At 36.9% G+C, this 26,905-nt stretch overlaps 1 protein-coding gene across 4 annotated transcripts in view; it reads right to left on the bottom strand.

Annotated features, from left to right (window-relative positions):
- The window catches only part of GABRA3 (gamma-aminobutyric acid type A receptor subunit alpha3), a 196,996-nt gene that overhangs the window by 90,405 nt on the left and 79,686 nt on the right, over positions 1 to 26,905 (bottom strand). For all 4 annotated transcript variants that reach the window (XM_033135444.1, XM_033088249.1, XM_033087481.1 and 1 more), the window contains exon 3: positions 24,333 to 24,454. In XM_033135444.1, coding sequence (XP_032991335.1) covers positions 24,333 to 24,454 — 122 coding nt within the window. The remainder of the gene's footprint in view (positions 1 to 24,332; positions 24,455 to 26,905) is intronic.

Here is a 26,905-nt window from a genome sequence, read left to right as displayed (position 1 = left end):
CTGATGTTTTAATCTAGCATTTAATACTTACACTGTAAAGCACCAACACATATTTCACGTGTCAATTCAAATGGTTGCACCTGTCTTTTACTCATTCATTCTAGATGTTTCCCTCCTGCAACCTTTCCCTTACACCTATTATTTGTTACCTAACCCAATACTTACTTGGAATGTAATGTAAAAAAGCACTGAATCTTATTTCGGAAGATCTTGGTAGAAGCTCAAGCAGTGCTACTGACAAACTCTATTATCTTAAATGAGACTTTTATCTCCTCGAGCCTCAGTTTTCTTATCTATAATATGAAGGGTTTCAGCACAAAGATCTCTAATATCCATTTAGAAATCACTATATGAATCTTTGGTTTCCTGGTTTCTAAGCCCAGAGTAGATCGGAAGCACCAAATGAGAACTGAAGAGATAGGCCCAGTAGCAGAAACAAGAAATAAGCTCTAATGTAGTAAACAAGGACACAGAAAAAAAAATAATATCCAGGCTTCGGTCCATGGAAAGAAAATACTCAAATGGTATTTTTGACTTTTCTCAAGAAAGGAGGCTGTGCTCAATGCTCCCAGTGGTGTTACTATAGGTCTATAGAAGCACCTTCCCAGAATACCTTTGCCCTCAGACCTTTCTAGTGATAGCTCTTCCTTATGATGGGGACCAAAGGCCATATTTGGATGTGTAGCTCCAGAGAGAAAAAACAGAAGTGTGGAACTAGTCACCCACATGGAAAGAAATATCAGTAACAGGTACAGAAGAAATAAAAACATCATAGCGCAGCCTCTTCAGCGGTTCATAGCCTTTTTCTGCAAATAGAGTCCACTCCCAAGAGCTAATGGGGTTTCTGTGGGGCAACATTATAACAAAATTAGAGAGGGAAGTTGATGTAGTGCCCAAATAACGATCTGGAAATAAGTTGGAGGCTCACTCCACAATGTCTTCTCTACCCTCGAGGCATATCCTTGAGCCACAAGTTTAAAACAAAGAGAGAAGCAACCGACTCTTTAAAACAACTGAAATATCCCTAAATGTTACAAGGATGCTCTGGTATTTTTCCAGGGCCTACTGATTTTCAGCTTCAACATAAACCTAATAAGTACAAAAACCACTGGTATAGGAATCTGGAGACGCGGATTCGTCCCAGTACTACTTCAAGTTCATTATATCTTCGTTTCCTTATCTGCAAAAAAGGGAGTTGCTTTTGTTATGATTCCAACATTAAAAATATGGTTTCCAAGGCCATAATAGATTAGAAGGAGCTACCAGAGGCACATACACTGTCATCCTTAAGAAGTCTTTGGGACTTCCAGATAAGATGACACAGGTAACTTCACATCTCAGTACAACCCCAAACACACAGAAATGAGAGAGAAAAAACAAGGGGTGTCAAAAAAAGTATACATATTTTAAGAGATGTTATCTATGCTCAAGCAGTAGTTCGCCGTAATCAGAAGTGTCTGGACGCTGATGGTAACCACTTTGAGCACCTCTTGTCATTGCAGAAGTCAAACGTGACTTGTAGTCATCTTTTGTTATCGGTATATATGGAGTATTACAATTGAGAGTTTTTTCCTTTCTTAAAATGTGTATACATTTTTTTGGCACCCTCTGTATATAACAAAATGATAGTTATTTCACATTTGCGACAACACAGATGGATCTAGAGGGCATTACGCTAAGTGAAATAAGTCAGACTGAGAAAGCCAAATACCATATGGCCTCACTTATATGTGGAATCTAAAGAACAAAATAAATGAACAAACAAAACAGAAACAGACTCATAGACACAGAGAACAAACTGATGGTTACCAGATGGCAGGGGAGTTAGGGGGCTGGGTGAAAAAGGTGAAAGGATTAAAAAGTACAAATTGGTAGTTACAAAATAGTCACAGGATATAAAGTACAGCATAGGGAATATAGTCAATAATATTGTGATAACCATGTATAGTGCCAGGTGGGTACTAGACTTATTGAGGGGGGCACTGCATAAATTATATAAATGTCTAACTACTATGCTATACACCTGAGACTAATATAAAATACTGAATGTCAACTGTAACTGAATAAATAATTTAAGTAAATAAATAAAGCATTAATCTAAAGTGCAAAAGCCAAAGCTCTTTCTTCAAGTTCTCCACTGTCATTTGGGGGAAAGAGGACACCTAATGCAATATCCTGGATGCATGTGGTCTTGCCCTCACTGTAAAAAGCTTTTAGAATGCACAGGGCAGCATTTATAGCATTCAAAAAAATTTTAACTTTAAATAAGTTCAAGGTGCTCATGACAAAAAAAGATATAATTGTTTCCAATAACAGATCAAAATCTGACCGAACAGAAACAAAACAAAACTGTAAGCAACGTTGAGACAGAGTTCTGGGTCTGGAAAGTAAGTGTAGTGAAAGAGACTAAAACATTTCTCTGTACAAAAGAGGGGACAGGGAATAGGCCGAGTATTTGTTGCTCAGAGCTGGGGCTCTCCTTGTAAAGAGGACAGAAAAAGTGAAGCTGAGCTGCTGCCTGGGGTATGGCTCTGTTTGAGGCTATAGGCTTGGGTTGGGGGTGGGTGGGATGTTGTTATATACACAAAGACAGTCTTGGGATTAGGAATTCAGGCAAGTGGCTTGTGGGACCAGGAATGGATCGCCAAAATCACATTGGAGAAGAAACTTCAAAATACTATTATAAATCCAGGTTGGAATGGGATTAGAGTAGAAGCAAACCACAAAACCACTAGACAGCAAGAAAAAGAAGGTGAAAAACGAAACTTAAAACAAGACTAAACTGGTTTCTGAGTATGGCAGAGTAAGTGCTTTCCAGCCTTTCTTTCTCACTGTTTATAAATAAAATCTCTGAACAAAATATGAAAGCAACTACTCAAGGACACTGAAAAGTAAAAAAGAAGACGTGGATTATGGAAGGGAGTCAAAACTCGGAGAAGCAACCCACAGAGGAATAAGTTTCCTGGGTTTTTTTTCTTCTTTTCTCTTGTAGTTCTGCCTCAAAGACAAAGCTGCATAGTGGGACAGTGGCACAAACAGCCAAAACTCTGATAAAAAAAAAAAAACACAAAAAAACCCTATCTGTCTTGCCAAAGAATCAAACTAAAGGCCCCTGCAGGCCGGAGAGTGTGAGGGAATCCCAGAATGTAGAGGGTTATATGAACCCACACAAATCATAGGCTCACCCTGGAGCATATGCATAGGACAGACCCAAAACTTTGAGAAGTACACTGTGATTTAAACCACTACCTAAATTTCCAACTAATCCTGAGTGGTACGAGTATAGGACAGACCCAGAGCAGCATAGCAACGATTTTGATAACTGAACTATGAACTAATATGTGAAACCATCGCCCAAGACTTAGACTATCCACTACGTGACACATGTGTGAGATAAACCAAATGCAGCACAGCAAAGGTTTTGAAAACTGGACGCAACATAGACCTTGTGGACTGAATTTAACCAAGATGATTGTTTAAACAAACAAGAAAAAATTTCGCCAAAGCATGGGCCCAAACTCAACATAATATTCAAAATGTCCAGAATACAATCCAGCATTATTTGACTAACAAAGAACCCGAAAAATATTACCAATTTTTAAGAGAAAAGACAATCAACAAATGGCGACTAGAAGACGATTCAGATGTTACAAGTATCAAATACTTTAAAGCAGCTATTATAACTATGTTCCATGAGGTAAATGAAAACATGTGTACAATAAACAAAAAGATAGACATTCTCAGCAGAGAAATTAGAAAATATAAAAATAACCAATTTGAAATTTTAGAAATGAAAAAAAATGCAATTATCAAAATAAGAAACTCACTGGATGGTCTGGAGATGACAAAGGAAAGAGTGAACTTGGGGAGAGATTGATACAAGTTATCCAATGTGAAGAACAGCAAGAAAATGACTGGGAAAAAAATATCAACAGAGGCTCAGGGACATACTGGACACTATGATAAAGTTTAACACATAGAACATTGGCATTTCAGAAGGAGAGGAGAAATACTTTTGTGAAGAAAATATATATTTGAAGAAATGGTGCTCAGAAATTTTCCAAGTTTGCTAGCAGACATAAATTTACAGAATCAAGATGTTCTCCAGACCCCAAACAAACAAACAAACAAAAAAAAAAGGAAAATAATGCATGTGACAATATAATCAAACTGCTAACTACCAAAGATAAAGAAAAATATTAAAAGAAGTTATTGGAAAATAACACAGTACGTGAAGGGGAATAATTATTTGAAAGACTGAAGATATATCATCAAATCACTACATAAGACAGAAGAAAGGCATCTTTAATATGCTTAATGAAAACCACTATCAACCTCAGAATTCCATATCTAGTGAAAATGTTTCAGGAATGAAGTTAAAATACAGACAGTTTCAGATTTAAAAAGACAAGAAAATGTCACCAGCAGATTTGTTCTATAAGAAATTCTAAAGAAGTTCTCCAAGCTTAAGGAAAATAATGCCAGAGGGAAATTAGATAGGAATATATTATAGAAAGAGCAACAGAAATGGAAATTCTGGATAAATGTAAAATAATTTTTCCTTCTTAGGTTCTTTAAAATAGTTATGATTGCTGAAATAAAAGTTTACAACATTGTCTTGTGTGGTTTTCACTGAATGTTGACATAATAGATAAGACAACTATAACATAAAGGCCAGTTGGATGGTAAACAGACCTATATGTTTATAAAGCTGCTACACTGTACTGGAAGTGGAACAATATTAACTCTAAGAAGACTGTCAAATATCAGTTATGAAGACTGTAACCCTTATAGCAACCAGTGAATAATCTCACATTACAAAGAAATACTTCTAAAAAGGCAATAGATGAATTGAAACAGTAAAAATATTCAAGTATTCCAAAAATATTCAGGAAAGGGAAAATAGATGAACATAAAAACAGAGGGGACAAACAAAACCAGTGATAAAATGATGGATCTAAGCACAACCATGTCAATAAATATATTATTTGTAGATGATCTAAACAAATTAAAGCCAGAGATTGTCAGATTAAAAAAGTAATAATAATAATAAGGTCAACCATAGTTGTATATGGGAAGCCCACTTTAAATGTAAAAATATAAATATGTTAAAAGTAAAAGAATGGAAAAAATATATAACATAAACACTAAACAAAGGAAGGATGCGGTGGCTATATCAAACACAGTATAGTGTAGAGCAATGAAAATTACCAAAGACACATAGGGATTTATATAATAAAATCACAAGTAAGATTACAAGCCTAAATGTGGCATCTAACAAGGGAGCTTCAATATATATGACAGAAAACCTGACAGAATTCAAGGGAGAAATAGACACATCCAAAATTATTTGTGGACACGTCAACATTCCTCTTTCAGAAATTGACAGAATACATACAGAGAAAATGAGTAAATGAGAAGACCTAAACAACACTATCAAGCAATGTGACCTGACATCAGTGAAATTAAAAACAGTTTCCTTGAAAATATATATGTATTTATAAATTGACAAAACCCTAGCCAGACTGACCAGAAAACTGAAAGAATGATGTCACCAAAACTGTTAGACTAAGAAACTCTGGAGCTCAGTCCCTCCCTCCAGAAAACAACTAATAAGTTTGGGAAAACTGTCAGAATCAACTTTTACAGAACTCTAGAATCTAGTCAAAAATGTAAAACCACCAGGGAAAGATGTGGAGAGGAAAAAAGCTACTGCACTGAGGTAAGAGAGCACTGTGGATTTACACTGGTGCACAATGCACAAGCCCCAGATTGGCAGCAGCCATAATGATGGCAGCCCATACTCTTGCTGGAGGTTACTAGTACCAGAGGGAATGTGCAAATCTTAATCTCAAAGAATTGACCTGAATGGCAGCGCTCTGAAAGACTGACGCAAGGGCTTGCCTTTGTTTCTCCCAACTGGAAGTCTTCCCAGGGCTGGGGCTGCTTCCTGAGAGTCACTGCCAAAAGTATTTAAAGGCAAAAGTATTGACAGTTGCAGCCTGAGACTAAGGATAACTGTTGGGAAAAGCAATAAGACAGAAAATTCGGAGAAGAAAAAGGTTGGAAAAGGAGAGACCTGGGTGAATAAGGATATTTATAAAGCTCCAACATATACCAGGGTATTGATAAGGACACAAACATGCCCACGGCTGGACATATGCTCAGAAAAGACCTGAGAAGAACCTAAGCTTTCACCTCTGGCTGACTTTCAGATTTCATGCAAAAGCCAAGTGGATGCTAAGGCACAGCCAATTGTCCCTAAACAGATCTACAGATTAAACACAATCCTAAATAAAATCTAAAATATTTTTGCTTTGTTTTGATTTTTCTTTTCTTTTCTTTTTTTTTTTTTTTTTTTTAGAAATTCATGAGTTGATTCTTAAATTTATATGGAAAGGAAAAAGAGCTGAAATTGCCAAAACATTTTTTAAAATGTGTTCTTAATTTGGAGGATTCCCATACAGAATTCAATGTCTCAAGATTTATTAATACTATAAAAGTACATCAATTGAAACAGTGAAAAGATAGACACATCAATCAATATAACAGCATAGACAGTTAAAAAATATGTCCAGACATATATATTCAATTGGTTTGCTGTGATGATTTCCATGGGTGGTGCCATGATGATTTCCAACCATTGTGATAATGCAGAGTAGAAAGTAGTCTTTTCAATGAAATGTGCTGGAACAATTGGATAGCCAGATGCCAAGCAACTGGATAGCCATAAGCCAAAACACGAACTCCAAATCTCACTTCATACCTTATTACAAAAATTAACTCAAAATGGATCATAGACCTATTGCAAATAATGCTACGATGAACGTAGAGATACATATATCTTTTTGAATTAGTGTTTTGGATTTCTTCATATAAAAACCCAGAAGTGGAATTGCTGGGTCATAAAGTAGCTCTGTTTTTGATTTTTTGAGGAACCTTCAAACTGTTTTCCATAGTGGCTGCACCAATTTACAATCCTACCAACAGTGCACAAAGTTTCCCTTTTCTCCACATCCTCACCAGCACTTGTTGTTTGTTGATTTATTGATAGTAGCCATTCTGACAGGTGTGAGGTGATTTCTCATTATGGTTTTAATGTGCATTTCTCTGATGATTGGCAATTTTGAGCTTTTTTTTTTATTTACACTTTTTTTTATTTTTATTTTTAATTTATTGGGGTGACAATTGTTAGTAAAATTACATAGATTTCAGGTGTGCAATTCTGTATCACATCATCCATAAATCACACTGTGTGTTCACCACCCAGAGTCAGCTCCCCTTCCATCACCATACATTTGATCCCCTCACCCTCATCCCCCACCTCCCAACCCCCTTACCCTCTGGTAACCACCAAATTACGTTCCCCAGATTAATTTTCAAACCCGTGGCCATCCTGTGGTCACCAACTGCCCTCCAATCCCCTCACCCTCCCCCCCACCCCCCACCCCTCCCGCCCATCTAGCAACCCTCAGTTTTTCCTCTTTTCATATGTCTGTTGGCCCTCTGTATGTCCTCTTTGGAGAAATATCTACTCAGATCCTCTGCCCACTTTTTAATTGGATTGTTTGTTCTTTTGGAGTTGAGTTGAGTGATTTTTTTTTATAAATTTGTGATATTAACCCCTTATCAGATGTATCATTGTTGAATATCTTGTCCCATTCAGTAGGCTGTCTTTTCATTTTGTTGATGGTTTCCTTTGCTGTGCAAAAACTCTTTCGTTTGATGTAGTCTCATTTGTTTATTTTTTCTTTTGTTTCCACTGCCCAAGGAGATAGATCATAAAAAATATTAGTAAGAGCTATGTCAGAGAGCTTACTGCCTAAGCTTTCTTCTAGGAATTTTAAGGCTTAGGGTCTTACATTTAAGTCTTTAATCCATGTTGAGTTTACTCTTGTAATATGGTGTAAGAATGTGGCCCAGTTACATTTTTTTTTGCATGTATCTGTCCAGTTTTCCCAACACCATTTATTGAAAAGACTGTCTTTACCCCCATGCATATTCTTGCTTCCTTTGTCACAGATTAATTGACCATATAGGCATAGGTTTGCTTCTGGGTTCTCTATTCTGTTCCATCAATCTATGTGCCTGTAAGTGTCCATAGATAGATTATTGGATAAAGAAGATGTGGTACAAATATACTCAGCCATAAAAAAGAATGAGATCTTGCCATTTGTGACAACATGGTTGGACCTAGAGGGTATTATGCTAAGTGAAACAAGTCAGACAGAGAAAGACAAATACCATATGATTCCACTTATATGTGGAATCTAAAAGGCAAAATAAACAAAAAAAACAGAAAGAAACTCATAGATACAGAGAACAAACAGATGGTTGCCAGGTAAGAGATGGGTTGGGGAGATGGGTGAAAAAAGGTTTTTAAAGGGATTAAGATGTACAAACTGCCAGTTATAAAAACAGTCTTAGGGATGTAAAGTACAGCATAGGGAATATAGTCAATAATATTGTAATAAGTATGTATGGTGCCAGTGGGTACTAGACTTATGGGGTGATCACTTCATGAATTATATAAATGTCTAATCTCTATGTTGTACACCTGAAACTAATATAATATTGTATGAGGTGTGATCAAAAAATACGGTGAATGTTTAAATGAAAAAAAATTATTACAGTAAAAGACACATTGCCATTAATACCCCTCAAAATACTCCTCCTCGCTTCAAATACACTTATCCCATCGTTCTTGCCACTTTCTGAAGCAGTTCTGGAAGTCCTTTTTCGTGAGTGTCTTTACTTCATCTTCCATCACAACAATGCTCCATGCCACACATTGCTTCTGGTACACCAATTTCTGTCAAATAAAAACGTTAGGCTGTGTCCTCATCCACCTTATTCACCGGATCTGGCACCATGTGACTTATGGCTCTTCCCCAAAGTCAAAATGACCATGAAAAGAAAACATTTTGAATCGATTCAGGATATTGAGGCAGCCACGACAGTGCAACTAAAGACACTCACGAAAGAGGACTTCCAGAACTGCTTTAGAAAGTGGCAAGAACGATGGGAGGAGTGTGTTTGAAGCGAGGGGCAGTATTTTGAGGGGGATTAATGGCAATGTATCTTTTACTGTAATAAAGTTTTTTTTTTAATTTAAACATTCACTGTATTTTTTATCAGACCTCGTATGTCAATTGTAATTGACAAAAATTTTTTAAATTGGAAAAATAATTAAAATAGAATGATTATAAAAATTCACATACTTTAGATTGTATGTTACACATTACTTATCTGTTTAATAATGTTAAGATTTAAGCTAAATTATCACACATAGTTTAGTATATGTTTTCTCACAGTATGTGAAGAAACATCAACTAAAATAACTTCTTGTGATTATGCAAAAGTACTTCATATTAAAATTAAAAGTAATAAAATACTGGATTAGTAAGGAAAAAAGGAAAATCAAACAATGTAATTCACCATATTAACAAACTAAAAAGAAAATCCATATAATCAACTCAATAGGCACAGCAAGAGCATTTGAAAAAATTCCAACATTCATCCCTGTTAAAAATTTTCAACAAACTAGGGGCAAAACTTCCTGAACTTAATAAAGCACATTTAAGTAACATCATACTTTCTGGTAAAAGACTGGAAGCTTTCTCCCTAAGATCAAGAACAAGACAGTGGTGTCTGCTTTCACCTGAACTGTTCAACATTGTACTCGTATGTGAGGTCTAGTTAGTTCAATAAGGCAAGAAAAAACACATCCGCATTGCACAGGAATTAAAACTGTCTTTCTTCTCATACGACATAATCATCTATGTATAGAATCTGATGAAATCTAAAAAAAGTTCCTAGAAATTCCACTTCTGGCATAAAAGCATGATGAGCTTACAAATCCGCTCTTTAGTGAAACTGGTGAAATCTATTTTCAAAACAAACATTTAAAGTTTCTGGAAATGGTGCTAAGAATGGACAACAAAAGAGAGAAAAAACTATTCAAGAAAATCTACTAAAACTCAGTAAGGCAATCAAGAGTCCAGATATTTAAAACAAGACCTGTTCCCATGCTCCTCCTTCCCAGCTCAGTGAGGCAGAAACTACTCCAGACTGGTGCAGCCAAGAAAGAATTCAGGACTCTCTCTTCTCCCAGCTCCCAGTTGGAGGGCTATCTTTCTGAGAAGGGCAGGATGCCAGCATTTCTCATCCTTGAGTAAGCTACCTATTGCTGAGGCTAAATTCTGAGCAAGTTTGGGACACGTAGGAGATCCCTTCATCCTCCCAGTTGCTACGCATGGGATCAAGATTCTAACATGGCTATGGCAATGCTGAGATTACTATGGCCTAAAGTGCCTTTGATCTGGATCATGGGGTAGTGGTCCCTGCTGGAGAATACAAGTCATGGAGACCTAGGGGTGCTGCCAACACCCCTCCGCCAAGTGCTCAGCAACTAAAGTGGGGCTGGGCTGTCCCTCAAGAAAAGTGTACCATTGTTCTCACCCCCAGAACCAGAGCCTTGACTCACAGATTTTGCCCCATTGATTGTTGCTCTTAATATTTATTATATTCCATTATTGTTAACTCTTTTTTTTCTAGTTTCTTTCTTTATCATTATTATTATTAGTTTCAGGTATGCAAAACAACAGTGATTAGACATTTACACCCCTCACAAAGTGATAACCCCAATAAGTCTACTACCCATCTGACGCCATACATAGATATTGCAATACCATTGACTATATTCCCTATGCTGCACTTTATACCTCTGTGACTATTTTTTTTAAATTATAGTTGACATTCAATATTATTTTATATTAGTTTCAGGTGTACAACATAGTGGTTAGATATTTATATAATTTATGAAGTGATCCCCCCAATAAGTCTAGTGCCCATCTGACACTATTATACTACATGAAATAAGTCAGACAGAGAAAGACAAATACCACATGATCTCACTTATATGTGGAATCTACAGAACAAAAACAAACAAACAAAACAAAAACAGATTCATATATACAGAGAAGAAACTGATGGTTGGTAGATGGGAAGGAGTTGGGGGGTGGGTGAGAAAGGTGAAGGGATTAGGAAGTACAAATTGGTAGATTTTTTTTCTAGTTTCTTAAGGTGAAGCATTGGGGCATTGATTTGAGGTTAATCTTTTTTAACATAGCCAACTAGTGTTATAAGTTATCCTTTTAGTACTGCTTTATATCATTTTTAAAAATTTTGTTTAATTGAAAAAGTTGTCAATTTTCCTTTTGAGTTCTTCTTTGACTCATGTTTTATTTATAAGTAAATCATTTAGTTCCCGAGTACTTGGAAATTTTCCAGATACATTTCTGTTTTTGATTTCTATTCCATTTTGTATGTTGTAAATTATTTTAATTTTTTTATGACATTGAATATGGTCTATCTTGGTAAATGTTGTAGGTATATTTGAAAAGAACATGCATTCTGCTGTTGTTGAATGAAGTGTTCTATGAATGCCAATGAATTCAAGGTGGTTAATAGTGTAGTTCCTGTTTCTGCTACCTTTACTTATTTTCTGTCTACTTGTTAATGTATTTTGCTGTGTATAGTGCGCACCAACATTTTTGGCCCAAACTTTCAGGGAAAAAAAATCTTTCCTTTTACTTTTTTAATTCAATTTTTTATTTGTTTACATTTAGGTACTTTTTTTGTATTATAAAGGAATTTTAGCATTTATTTTTTAACATTGTGGTACATGAAATTTTATGCACCGGTAAAAAATTTACAATATTTACGCATCATACAAGGCCAAGAACTCTTCCTCGCTGCAAGTTCATCAAAAGTTCAACAAAACAGATTATCATATTCCAGGGTATTATTTTGCATATGGATATATTATTGATTTCTAGAGTTACACTTTTAACTCATAAGCATAAATAAAAGAATTAAAAACATTTATACAGATACGGGAATTAGTACTACTCATGTATAATGTGCATCTTATTTTCCCCTCAAATTTGGGCAAAAAAGTGTGCATTATACATGGCAAAATATGGTATATTGCTTATTGAGAAGTAGGCATTGAAATCTCTAACTATAATTATAGATCCTCTCTCTTTTTTTTTTTTCCAAGTCAAGTTGTTGTCCTTTCAGTCTTAGTTGTGGAGGGCACAGCTCAGTTCCAGGTCCAGTTGCCGTTACCGGCAACCTGTGGTTGAGAGGACGCACTCCAACCAACTGAGCCATCTGGGAACTCAGCGGGAGCTCAGCTCAAGGTGCCGTGTTCAATTTTAGTTGCAGGGGTCGGAGCCCACCATCCCTTGTGGGACTCCAGGAATTGAACTGGCAGCCTTCGGAGTTAGGAGCATGAAGCTCTAACCGCCTGAGCCACCGGGCCAGCCCTAGATCATCTCTTTTTTCTTTCAGTTTCCAGTCTTTGCTTTATGTGTTTAGAAGCTGTGTGATTAGCTGCATAAATATTTAGGATTGTTATGTATTCTTGATGAATTGACTCCTTCATTATGAAATGGCCCTCTTCATTCCTAGTTATATTTTTGCTCTTTTTCTTGCTCTTATATTTGCTTTTTCTGATACTAAAATAGCTACTCCAACCTTTTTTTGACTAGTGTTAGCAACAATGCTAACACTAGTTAGCAATGCATCTTTTCCTTTTTTTAAACATTCATATCATCTTTTATATTTACCTATGTTGTTACAATCAATGGTGCTTTTATTTCTTTCTATGTATTTGAGTTACGGTCTAGTGTCCATTTCCTTAGGTCAGAAGGACTCCCTTTAATATTTCTTACAAGCAGCAAGAGAGAAGTTACTCATCATATATAAGAGATCCTTAATAAGATAACTAGCACTGTACATTTGTTTCCATCCTTTTAACATATTTGTGGCTTTATACTTAAAGTGGGTTTCATGTGCAGTATAAAAAACCTTTCAACAGTATATTTCATTTCATCTCTTCCTCACCTTTGTGCTATTATTGTCTTACATTTTCTATACATAAATAAGTAGTCATTTATCATTTAAAGAGGTTTAGAAAAAAAGAAACTATATTTACCCACACATTCTCCATTTCAGTTGTTCTTCCTTGGCTATGGCCAAGGAAATATGGATCTATACAAATCTTTAGATCCATATTTCTATCTGGCATCATTTCCCTTCTGCCTGACACATTTCTCTTAACATTTCTTGCAGTATAGATTTGCTGGTGGTGAATTTTTCAGCTTTTATGTGTCTGAAAAAGTATTTGTTTAGCCTATGTTTTGAAAATGTATTACCTCTGGTTATAGAATTCTAGATTGAGTTTTTCTCAGTACTTTAATACTTTTGCTAACTACTTTCTTCCTTGTTTGTTTTTGACAAGAAGCCTGCTGTTTTTCTAAAATTTTCCCTCTGTATTTAAGGTTTTACATTACTCTGTTTGCTTTTAAGATTTCATCTATTTCACTGGTTCAAAGCAATGTGATCATTACCATTGGTGTAATTTTCATCATGTTTCTGATTTGTTGAGCTTCTTGGATTCTGGGGATGACCGTTTTCATCAAATTTAGAATATATTTGACCAGTCTTTCTTCAAATATGTTTTCTGCCTTCCTTCAGATGATCCAGTTAACACATTAGGCCACTTGAAGCTATCCCATAGGGTACTAATGTCCTCTTCATTTTTCAGTCTTTTCCCCCTCTCTGTGTTTCATTTTTGCTACTTATTTATTGCTATGTCTTCAAGCCCATTAATCTTTTCTTCTTCCTTTTCAATCCACTGTTAGTCCCATCTAGTATATATTTTACCTCAGATATTGTATTTCTTTAATATCTAGAAGTTTAGTTTACTTAATTTATATGCCTCTACTCAACATGCTCATGTTTTCCTCTACCTTTTGAACATATAAAATGTATATATAAGTATTTTAATGTACTCATCTACTAATTCTTTTATATGGGTCATTTATGCATCTGTTTTTATTGATTCATTTTTCTGCCCTTTTTAAATTGTATTTTCTTGCTTCTTTGCAAGCCTGACAATTTTTAGTACCATGTTTCCCCGAAAATAAGACCTAGCTGGACAATCAGCTCTAATGCATCTTTTGGAGCAAAAATTAATATGAGACCCGGTCTTATTTTACTATATATAAGACCGGGTCTAATATATCATATCATATCGTATCGTATCGTATCGTATCAGGTCTTATATTAATTTTTGCTCCAAAAGACTCATTAGAGCTGTTTGTCCGGCTAGGTGTTATTTTGGGGAAACAGAATAGATACCAGCCATTGTAAATTCCATCTTTAGATACTAGGCATTTTTTGGTATTGCTATAAATATTTTTGAACTTTGTTCTGAGATAATGTTAAGTTACTTGGAAACAGTTTGATTCTTTTGAAGCTTGCTTTTAAGCTATTAAGTGGGAGCAGAGCAGCCTTTGTTTTGGGGATGAATAGCCACAGAACTGATGCTATATCGTTCTGAGCATTCTACCCCATGCCCCATGTGTTACAAGTTTTTCCACTCTGGTTGGTGGGAACACAAATTATCTCCAAGCCTCTTGTTCCATCTGATATTTTCCAGGGTCCTTTCCTCAATCTTGGGTTTTTTCTACCTATGTATGAGCTGAACATTACTTACCTGAAAACTTGAGGGAAATCCTCTGCAAATTTCTGGATCTCTCTCTCTCTCTCTCTCTCTCTCTCTCTCTCTCTCTCTCTCTCCCTCCCTCCCTCCGTCCCTCCCCCTGCAACTCTCACTTCTCCATGCAGCTCTTCCTTTTTCTCTATCCTAACAATTTTAGTCAACTTGGTCTCCCCAAGTTCACAACCCTTTCTCACCAAAAGACAGAGTCCACCAGACACTATTTGGATTTTCCCTCCCTGCACTGCAGCTTGAAATTCTCTCCACCAGTAAGCTGTTACAACCATAGGGCTCACCTTGTTTTGTTCCCTTTTTCAAGGATTACTGTCCTGTGCCTTGTTCAATTTCTGAAAACTTCTAGGCAATATATTTGTTTCATTTCTTAGTTGTTTTTTTCAAGCCTGAAAGCTAAATCCGGTCCCTGTTATTTGGTGTTCATCTGAAGCAAAACGCTCCACTCATATTTTTCACTTGTACTCAAAACACTAACTGTCTACAACTAATTAATTTCCACCTCCTCCCTGTACCTTCTTTGTTCCAACCACAACTCCAAAAGAAACAGAATAAAATAAAATAGGACTGTTCCTCCTCCAATGATCCCTATTTTAGAAAATAGCACCACCCTGTCATCCATGCCAGGGAACTAGAAGTTATCCTTTTTTTCTCCCCTTTCCCTAACCCCATAATTTAATCAGTCACCAAATTCTCTACATTCCCATAGTTATCACCTTATCCTGGAAAATTGCAATCAACTTGTGTCTAGTCGCCCCTTCCGCCAATACTGCCCTGCTCCAATCCATTATTTATCCCAAAGCATCATACAATTTTCATCTAAAGACAAACAACGACAAAAAAACTGCAAACATATCTTTAACTTTACTTAATAAGTAAGTTTACTATAGTGGTATGTGTATAGTAATTCCAGTAGTATTTTATGCATATTGTAGAATTGAGCAAATGAGTAAATCAATGAAGAATACAGTTGGACTGGAATTAGTTATTTGATATCAGTATAAACTCTTTACACATACACAGATACATATATATATATATACACATATGTGAATATATGCAGGTGTATGTATATATTACATATATGTGTATATATGCACATGTATATATTTATGGATGTATACGTGTGTGTGTGTGTGTGTGTGTGTATATATATATATATATATATATATATATATATATATATATATATAAAAAATTTGCTATTTTTCCAATTCTGTGCACTGAAAGGTCCTGGAAGCAATGGCACCCCACTAGCAATGAAAACACCTAGCACTCAGAAGTTGAATTTTAAATATAATTTTCCATAAAAAAGAGATACCATTTCTTCTTGGAAAAAAATGATTGATTACAAGACTGAAGAAGGGGGAGTACAAGATAAGTCTGGAATACAGTGTTATGCCATAAAGTGTAAAAGTGCTCAAAAAATGAGAACATATCAAAAGGAAACAGAAGCCACCCTGAATAGGCTCGCACTAAGCAAATATGGGAACTGATGAGGAAAATAGTTAATCAAAATCAATATTAATGAATTTTAATTCATTGAATAAGAATCCATCTCTTTATGCCAATAGTTACCTAATTAATTAAACAGAAGGAAAAGTTTTCTTCTTACAATGGAATACCATGCAAAAAAAATTTAGAGGAGTGACGTCATAGCAATGGTGGCAGCAGGGCACACTTTTTGAGTTCTCCTCCGGATCTTATCACAAACGGGACATCTATAACCCATCAAAGGCCTCTCTGCTCATCACGCAGAACAGCTAAGAGACTCGTGCAAGGATTACTTGAAGGTGGGCAAATTGGGCGAGCAGGGGAAGAGGGAAGGGAGTGGAGTGGAAACGCGGTCAGTATCTGCAGTGGTGGAAACGCCAATGGCATCCGCAGCTGCAGAGACGCAGGGGATCCCAGGACGGAACAGAGAACACAAAAGCCAGGAGATGGGCTCTTTCCTTGAGTCCCACAGCTGATCTCTCTCACCAAGGGGGCAGCATATCCAGTATTTGAGGCAATAACCTCAGCTGAGATCTCCAGTTGGGCCCTAGGCCGGACAAAGGACACAAACTCCATACCTGGACCCCTCCCCCCACTCTTCCAATCCTACCCCCGCCCTTCCAGAGACTTAAACTGGCCCCTGAACTGAGGAATAGTGTCAGATTACAGAGGGGCCTTAGTGCTCAGGCTCTGGGAAGACTGGCGTGCAGCTCTGATCCAGGGAAGAGGCTGGGAAGAGTGTGATTTTTGCTGGGCTAGGAGAGAAGAGACTCCTCCACCCCCAGCCACCACTTTTTCTGACCTGCCTACGGCAGGGCAATTAGAACTGCAGAGGCACTCCCAGGGATCAGCAGTAAGCAGCAGATGCAGCTCTGGACTTTCAGCAGCTCAAAAATCTTCCACCCGCCACACACACACACACACACACACACACACACACACACACACACGGAAGAAGTGCCCTAAGACTCAGGAGAACTGGACATAGGGCTGGTGGTGCTACTCTCAGTGCGCATATGTGCAAGCAAGGGAAGAAACTGCACTGACTTTGTAGAAACTGCCATCCAGACCCCTTAGCCCCACGCATCTAAATCTGCAGTCCCAACGTCACTCTGGGCACCAGGTGACCGGCTCTGCCTGCACAATACGCAGGGGACTCTTTGGTACAGCAGAGGACAACCTGGAGATTACTTGGTGGGCTTAAGCCAAGACTGACACTGCTTTTTGTTTTGTTTTGTTTTGTTTTGTCTTTATATCTTTGATATCTTTGCCTGTGTTGAGTGGGGGTTGTCAGTTGTTTCTACATGTGAATGTATTTGATTTTTTCTTTGTTGTTGTTGTTGTTGTTGTTGTTGTGCTTGGGGATTTGCTTTGTTCTGAAATTGCCCTACCAGGGCCCACCTTAAGAGGCACAAGATTCAACACACCCAGAGGCCAACTCCAGACCAAACCAGAGTACTACCGGGTTAGACCTACAAGTGACACACCCAGAGGGAATTCTCTACAGGCACAAGAGCCCATAGAGGCCAAACCACATTTAAGTGGTCAACCCTCACGCAGCAGAACGCCCTGCGGTGGGCAGAGCCAAGTCTCACAACTAGTCTGCCTAGGAGTTAACTCCACCTACTCACAAGCAAAAAGCAATTAAAGATCTTCTTTAACAGGACAATATACAAAACGCAAGAGTCACCTTTGGAGCACACGCAGAGGAGAAGAACGAAGTAGTGCAAGTCAAATATAAAGGACACATACTACATAAGATAACCCAGCAAGAACTAAGAACTCTAGGGGATCTACTAATATATTGAAGCAAACACAGAGAGTCAGCCAGAATGGGGAAACAAAGAAACATGTCCCAAATAAAAGAACAGAAGAAACCTCCAGAAATGGAACCAAATGAAACAGAGGTAACCAACCTATCAAAGACAGAGTTCAGAACACTGATGATAAGAATGTTTAAGGAGCTTAGAGACGGCATAAAGAAGGATGTAGAAATCATAATGAACAACCAGTTAGAACTAAAGAACACAATTACTGAAATAAAAAATGCACGTGAAGGAATTAACAGCAGGTTAGATGAAGCAGAGGATCGAATCAGCAACTTAGAAGACAAGCTGGCAGAGATCACCCAAACAGAACAACAGAAAGAAAAAAGAATGAAAAACGATAAAGATGGTTTAAGAGACCTCTGGGATAACATCAAGCGCAACAACATGCGCATCATAGGAATACCAGAAGGTGAAGAGAGTAAGCAAGGGATTGAGAACATATTTGAAGTAATCATGTCCGAAAACTTCCCTAACCTGATGAAGGAAACCAACATACAAGCCCAAGAAGTGCAGAGAGTTCCAACCAGGATAAACCCAAACAGGTCCACACCAAGACACATTATAGTTAAAATGGCAAAGGTTAAAGATAAAGAGAGAATCCTAAAAGCAGCAAGAGAAAGACAGAGGGCTTCATACAAGGGAACTCCCATAAGACTATCAAATGACTTTTCTACAGAAACATTGAAGGCCAGGAGGGAGTGGCAGGAGATACTCAAAGTGATGGAAAACAAAGGCCTACAACCTAGATTGCTTTATCCAGCAAGGCTATCATTTAAAGTTGATGGAGAGATAAAGAGCTTCCCAGAAAAGAAAAAGCTAAAGAATTTATTACCACCAAGCCAGCATTGCAAGAAATACTAAAAGGACTTCTGTAAATAGAAGAAAGATGAAAACAATCTAACTACAAATTTAAAAATGGCAATAACTACGTACCTATCAATAATCACTTTAAATGTAAACGGATTAAATGCTCCAATCAAGAGACATAGGGTGGCTGAGTGGATAAGAAAGCAAGACCCTTGTATATGCTGTATACAAGAGACTCACCTCAGATCAAAAGACACACACAGGCTGAAAGAAAAGGGTTGGAGTAAGATATTTCATGCAAATGGAAATGAGAAAAAAGCTGGAGTTGCAATACTTATATCTGACAAAATAGACTTTAAAATGAAGAACATATTAAAAGACAAAGATTAGCACTATATAATAATAAAGGGATCAATCCGACAAGAGGACATAACCCTAGTAAACATCTATGCACCCAACATAGGAGCACATAAATATACAGAACAGATATTGACTGACATAAACATAGAGATCAACAGTAACACTATCATAGTAGGGGACTTCAACACACCTCTGACAACAAGGGACAGATCTTCCAGACAGAAAATCAATATGGAAACAACAGCCTTAAATGACACATTGGACCACTTGGATTTAATCGATATTTTCAGAACATTTCACCCCAAAGCTGCAGAATACACGTTCTTCTCAAGCGCACATGGAACACTTTCCAAGACAGACCATATGTTAGGCCACAAAACAAGTCTTGATAAATTTAAGAAAATTGAAATCATACCAATTGTCTTCTCTGACCACAGTACCATGAAATTAGAAATGAACTACAGGAAAAAAACTGGAAGACATACCAATTCATGGAGGCTGAATAACATGTTACTAAATAATGAATGGGTCAACCAGGAGATCAAGGAAGAAATCAAGAGATATCTTGAGACAAACAAAAATGAAAACACGATGACCCAAAATCTATGGGATGCCTCAAAAGAAGGCCTAAGAGGGAAATTCATAGCATTGCAGGCCTACCTAAAGAAACAAGAAACATCACTAATCAACCGTTTATCTTCACACTTAAGGGATCTGGAAAAAGAACAGCAAAATATGCCCAAAGGAAGTACAAGGAAGGAGATAATAAAGATCAGAGCGGAAATAAATGAAATAGAAACCAGAAAAACAATACAAAAGATCAATGAATCCAAGAGTTGGTTCTTAGAGAAGATAAACAAAATCGACAAACCTTTAGCCAGACTCATTAAAAAAGAGAGAGAGAGGACCCAAATTAATAAAATCAGAAATGAAAGAGGAGAAGTGACAACGGACACTGCAGAAATACAAAAAGTTTTAAGAAGTTACTATGAGCAACTATATGCCAACAAATTTGACAATCTGGAAGAAATGGACAATTTTCTAGAGGCGTACAACCTTCCAAGGCTAACTCAAGAAGAAACAGAAAACCTGAATAGACTGATTACCACCACGGAAATTGAATCAGTAATCAACAATCTCCCAAAAAACAAAAGCCCTGGACCAGATGGCTTTACAGGTGAATTTTACAAAACGTTCAAAACAGAATTATCACTTATTCTCCTCAAGCTCTTCCAAAAAATCCAGAAGGAGGGAAGACTCCCAAACACTTTTTACGAAGCCACTATCACCCTGATCCCAAAATCAGACAAACACACCACAAAAAAAGAAAACTACAGGGCGATATCTCTAATGAACATACATGCAAAAATCCTCAACAAAATATTAGCAAACAGAATTCAGCAATACATTAAAAAGATCATACACCATGGTCAAGTGGGATTCATCCCTGGTATGCAAGGGTGGTTCAACAATCGCAAATCAATTAATGTGATACACTACATTAACAAAATGAAAAATAAAAATCACATGATCATATCGATAGATGCAGAAAAAGCATTTGATAAAATCCAGCAGCCATTTATGATAAAAACCCTTAAGAAAGTGGAAATAGAGGGATCATATCTCAACATAATAAAAGCCATATATGATAAACCCACAGCTAACATCATACTCAATGGGGAAAAGCTAAAACCATTCCCCTTAAGATCAGGAACAAGGCAAGGTTGCCCACTTTCTCCACTTCTATTCAACATAGTGCTGGAAGTTCTAGCCACAGCAATCAGACAAGAAAAAGAAATAAAAGGCATCCAAATCGGTAAGGAGGAAGTAAAATTGTCATTATATGCAGATGACATGATACTATATAGAGAGAACCCTAAAGACTCCACCAAGAAACTATTAGAGCTGATAGATGAATTTAATAAAGTAGCAGGATACAAAATTAATACTCAGAAATCAGTTGCATTTGTATATACCAATAATAAAACATCAGAAGGAGAAATTAAAAAACAACAATCCCACTGACAATTGTTCCAAAGACTATAAAATACCTGGGAATAAATTTAACCAAAGAAGTAAAAGATCTGTACTCAGAAAATTATAAGACACTGAAGAAAGAAATGAAAAAAGACACAAATAGGTGGAAACACATATCATGTTCATGGATAGGAAGAATTAATATAGTTAAAATGTCCATACTGCCTAAGGCAATATACATATTCAACGCAATTCCTATCAAACTACCCATGACGTTTTTCACAGAAATAGAACATATAATCCTAAAATTTATATGGGACCATAAAATACCCCGGATAGCCTCAGCAATCTTGAGAAATAAGAACAAAGTGGGAGGTATAACAATACCTGACATCAAATTATACTACAAGGCTACAGTAATCAAAACAGCATGGTACTGGCATAAAAACAGACACATAGATCAATGGAACAGAATAGGGAGTCCAGAAATAAATCCATGCCTATATGGCCATTTAATCTATGACAATGAAGCAAGAATGTACGGTGGGGCAAAGACAGTCTATTCAATAAATGGTGCTGGGAAACCTGGACAGACACATGCAAAAAAATGAAGCTGGACCACCTCCTTACATCATATACAAAAGAAAATTCAGAATGGCTTAAAGACTTAAATGTAAGATCTGAAACCATAAAATTCCTAGAAGAAAACATAGGAAGAAACTTCACAGACATTACCCGGAGTAAGATTTTTACTGATATATCCCCCCGCGCGAGGGAAGTAAGAGAAAAAATAAACATGTGGGATTACATCAAACTAAAAAGTTTTTTCACAGCAAAGGAAACCATCAATAAAACAAAAAAGGGATCCTACTGAATGGGAAAATATATTTGCCAATGATATATCTGATAAGGGATTAATATCACAAATTTATTAAAAAACTCACTCAACTCAACTCCAAAAAAACAAACGACCCAATTAAAAAATGGGCAGAGGACATGAAGAGACATTTTTCTAAAAAGGACATACAGATGGTAAACAGACATATGAAGAAATGCTCAACCTCACTAACCATCAGAGAAATACAAATAAAAAACACAATGAGATACCACCTCACCCCAGTCAGAATGGCTATCATCAATAAATCAACAAACAACAAGTGCTGGCGCAGATGTGGAGAAAAGGGAACGCTTGTGCACTGTTGATGGGATTGCAGATTGGTGCAGCCACTATGGAAAACAGTATGGAGGTATCTCAAAAATCTGTAAATGGAACTACCTTATGATCCAGCAATTCCACTCCTAGGTATCTATCTGGAGAAATCCAAAACTCTAATTCAAAAATCTTTATGCACTCCTATGTTTATTGCAGCATTATACACAATAGCCAAGACATGGAAACAACTGAAATGCCCATCGGTAGATGACTGGATTAAGAAACTGTGGTACATTTGTATAATGGAGTATTACGCAGCCATAAAGAAGAAAGAAATCTTACCATTTGCAACAACATGGATGGACCTAGAGAACATTATGTTAAGTGAAATAAGTCAGACGGAGAAAGACAAATACCATATGATCTCACTTATATGTGGAATCTAAAGAAAAGAATAAGTGAATGAACTAATCAGACACAGTTTTGGAGACATAGAGGAAAAACTGAGGGTTGTTAGATGGGAGGGGGGGTGGGGATAAGGGGGAAGGAGCGGGGATTTGAAAACAGTCAGTAACCGCAAGATGGCCACGGGGTTTTGAAAATTAATCTGGGGAATGTAATCAATAATGTTGTAAGGATTTGGTAGGTTACCCGATGGACACTTGTCCCATTTGGGAGACCACCTCAGGGATGATGTAGATGCCTGATCACTGCTCTGTACACCTGAAGCTGAAGCCGATCAATAATGAATGTCAACTATAATTTTATATATATATATATGTATATATATGTGTGTATATACTTACAAGAAGCAGAGCACAGCATTAGGAATAGAGACAGTGGAAATGTAATGGCTCTGTGCGATGTCAGAGGGGTAGTGGATGGGGGGAGGAGGGTTCACACAGTGTGAGGGATATAAATGATAAACGTATAAGTATTACTTTGTCTTGTGCACCTGAAATTAATAAAAAAAAGAGAAAAAAATTACAACTAAATTATAAAAAAAATGTAGAGGAATAATGGATTTATAAAATCACCATTTTGCAGCCATAACAGTTTTTATTCATGCAATAATAATCAATAATTGGTAAAACTATGGATGCAAGCTGAAAGGGGAACATAAGAATCTCAAATCACTTCCCCACAAATTACTTTTTAAGTACAAACTGAAAAAATGGTAATTTTTGAGTGGCATAACCTGGTGAACATTGAAGCTAATATTACTGATAATGGGGCAGACAAACATCATGTTCCTTCTTGAGTAATGCACTGAGAAAAGCACAATTAAGTCCTGTGATATTTCTTCCAAGTATGAATAAGGAAAATCTAATCTGTTGCAAAAGACAAAGAAAGGCTGAGTAACTATACCAGATTATAAATTAAATAGATGTGAAAATAAATGCAGTGCGTCATCCTGGATTGAACCCTATATCAAGGAAAAATGTTATAACGATCACTTTGGGGATGATTCACAAAAATTAAATATGGACTACAGATTAGAAAGTTTATGTCAGGTTACATTTTCTGAATTTATAATTGCATTGTAATTTTATAAAGTAATTTTCTTTCAAAGGAAATACACACTTAAGTCTTTAGGCCAAAGGTGTATGATATCTGCAACTGATTCTCAAATGGTTCAGGAAAAAAATTAAACACATATTCGTTTGCATACTCGCCCTTTCAACACAGCCATGACGTATTATAATGCATTTACTTCACTGTGATCATATTGCTGATCATACTAAGCTGGTGGCCAACTCAGATCCAACTTAGCCAGCAGATTGGTTTTCTTTAGAATGTCAGGCTGATATGTACTCAGGGTCTTGAGACCAAAGTCATGTTTCCTAGCTGTTCCTGGGCTACACATGCCATCCAGGCAGGGATTGGTATTTCATTACCAGAAATGGGCTTGGTCAAACATATACATACACCTAAGTGAAATTCAGAACCTTTCAACATCAGACCAGAGAGATTGACCATTGAACTGAAGGATTCAAACTAAATTCCAGTGCTCAGAAGAAAGAAACAGCTTTATCTTAACCTCATGCATTACGAGACTACTGAAGGTGGTTTAAGAATATTTTTTGATGATAAGAGCCAAGCAGAAGATCTTAAAATAGGAACTGACCTCCAAGCCCAGGTCGCAGCCGGTTATCGTAGCCATCCAGAAGACGATCCAAGATTCTGGTGAAGATAGTAATATTATCGGTGCTGTCATCAGGAATATCTGGGGCGTGCTTGGGAGAGAGTCTAAGACAGTGGAAGAAAATGAGAGGAACAATAACAGTTCTTAATAGGAAACAGTTAAATGTATAAACACTTTAATTCAAGATTTTGATCAATAGACAGGGCCAATTCAAGAGCCCTGTATCTTAACCAAACCAGCAAACACTTCCTATTGTTCACAATGATCACCCGTGTAAGAGGCAGACAGCGGTCACTATACCTGAGCTTGGACTCCAGCACTGGCATGAGCTTTACCAAACATATACTCCAGCCCCAACCCAGCAGTGGAGAAACACAAATCCTGGACAGAATGGCCTTGGGAACAGTACCAGACATAAAGTTGATTGAGCAAATTTTGTTGCATGAATGAACGGGCTTCAAAATAAAAAAGGAAAATTGTGTTACTAAGAACTCTGTCGTCTAGCCTAGGGAAACATGGGTTCACAGAACAACAGAGCCAGACAGACCTTGAATTACATCTAGTCTATCTACCTCTCACCCTATGGAGATAGGACAGCAAAGCAATAGGAATCCATTTAATGCTAAAGCTACCAGGACTCTTAAGAGATTCCCTAATCTCTCTCGTTTTATACATAAGGAAATAAGATCAGGGAGCACACCAAATTTGCCCTCAGTCACATTGCCAGTGAGAGGCAGAGATAGAACAATAAGCAAAGTCTTCCGGTTTTCTGGTGATCCTTAGCTACCTCCTGCTTCTGCACTTTGGACACCCTCTGTAAGCCTTTCCAAGCACTAAGCACTTTACTAAGCACTTTACTAAGCACCTAATGAGGCCTAGGCTGCGACTGATACTTCCTCCTCTTTGTGAGGAGGAGCTTGGTGTGGTTTGACAGGACTAGAAATAAAGAAAGGCCCAGGGTAGTTTAGGGAAAGAGGGATATTGTGAAAGAAATAGCTGTCAAGAAGCGTGGTGTGAAACCAAGTAATCAACTAGGAGTAGGAAATCCAGGGTCCTAGTGCCAGATGTATTTGGATTTGGAGTAGACCAATAAACAAGTTACAGTACTGTATCTCCTTAGGTCTCACTTCTCCCCAACCTTACCTTGGACCCAGAAGTTTGCCATTAAAGATGTATAATAATTATACCTAGCATCCAGTTAATCAGGGCTATAAAAGACGTAAGATAACAGTTAAGAAGGAGTCTTGAGAGACAGTCACTATATCTTCCCACCAATATTTATCCCTAGCAGTAAGAAAGGTTCCTGTTCTGAAAAAGACACTGAGAAAGATCTACAGAGTAGTAGAAATGTCTGAATTGAATAGTTCTCACTCCAAACTGCCACTCTCTATCTAATAGCCTTGGAAAAGTAATTTTGAACTTCAATTTCCTTAATTCATAAACTTACTTAAATTCACTTAATCATTCAATCCATCTTTATTGGGCATCAACTATATGCCTATTATTGTTCTATCTGTAGTGATAGAGCGGGGTTGGGGGGGGAAGGTAAAACAAGGTGAATAATTTTTCCCCGCTCACAGGGTTGTTGAGAGAATCAAATGATAAAATAGATACACGTGCAAGGAAAAAGGGAACTTGGCTTAGAGAGTCCGGAGATATGCATTTGAATTATTAGGTTGGTGCAAAAGTAGTTGTGGTTTAAAAGGTTAAAAATAATTGCAAAAATTGCAATAGTTATGTGATCTTCAACAAGTCACATAACACTCTAGTAACAGTTTTCTCATCTTTAAAATGAAAATAACTTCACAGATATGTTGTGTTAATATTAAATAATATATTAAAATTGCCAGGCTTAATGCTTAATCTCTAAAAGTATTCAAAGTTTCTTTTCTCTTTTTTTTTAAAATAGTAGTTCATAGACTCAAATATATTATTCAAATATAAATAGTAACAACAAAATATTGGCACCCCCACAAGCCAAAAGCCATAAAGAAAGCTTTAGCCATAGAGGCACTGAAACCCAGTGAAGAGTAGAAATGATTGGCTGGTTTAGTGGACAGAGTGCTAGAAATGATACAGATTCATTTGGGAAGGGGGAAGAAAGAAGGGAACTATAGTGCAGAGCTAACCAACTGACATCAACATGCTGAAGAGATAAATACAGACACAGTGGAGTGACAGCCTGTACTTCGCTCAATCCACCCAATATTCTGAATCTACCTTCCATGAGCTGTGGGGAGAAAGGCTGTTGGAGCTCAATTGATTTTGTGCAAAACTCTTTCTCATTATCTCTTAACTCTCACTGTGGGAAATCTTGACCCTGGTTAGCCTAATTTGATTTCTGGGAAATAGGTCTATGAATTGAATGAAAAACCATTTCTTGGGTTATTGGAAAGAAGTAGAAAGGAGAATCTTCACAGGGTTATAGATGAGCTATAAAGGGCTTCAGAGACTATCTAAAACCCTAAAGACTTTACTAAAAAACTGTTAGGATAAATGAATTCAGTAAAATTGCAGGATACAAAGTCAACATACAGAAATCAGTTACATTTCTA

The sequence above is a fragment of the Rhinolophus ferrumequinum genome, chromosome X (genome assembly GCF_004115265.2).
Source record: "Rhinolophus ferrumequinum isolate MPI-CBG mRhiFer1 chromosome X, mRhiFer1_v1.p, whole genome shotgun sequence".
Classification (NCBI taxonomy): Eukaryota; Metazoa; Chordata; class Mammalia; order Chiroptera; family Rhinolophidae; genus Rhinolophus; species Rhinolophus ferrumequinum.
The sequence above is the reverse complement of the archived record's forward strand: the minus strand, read 5'-3'. Positions and strand labels throughout refer to the sequence as shown.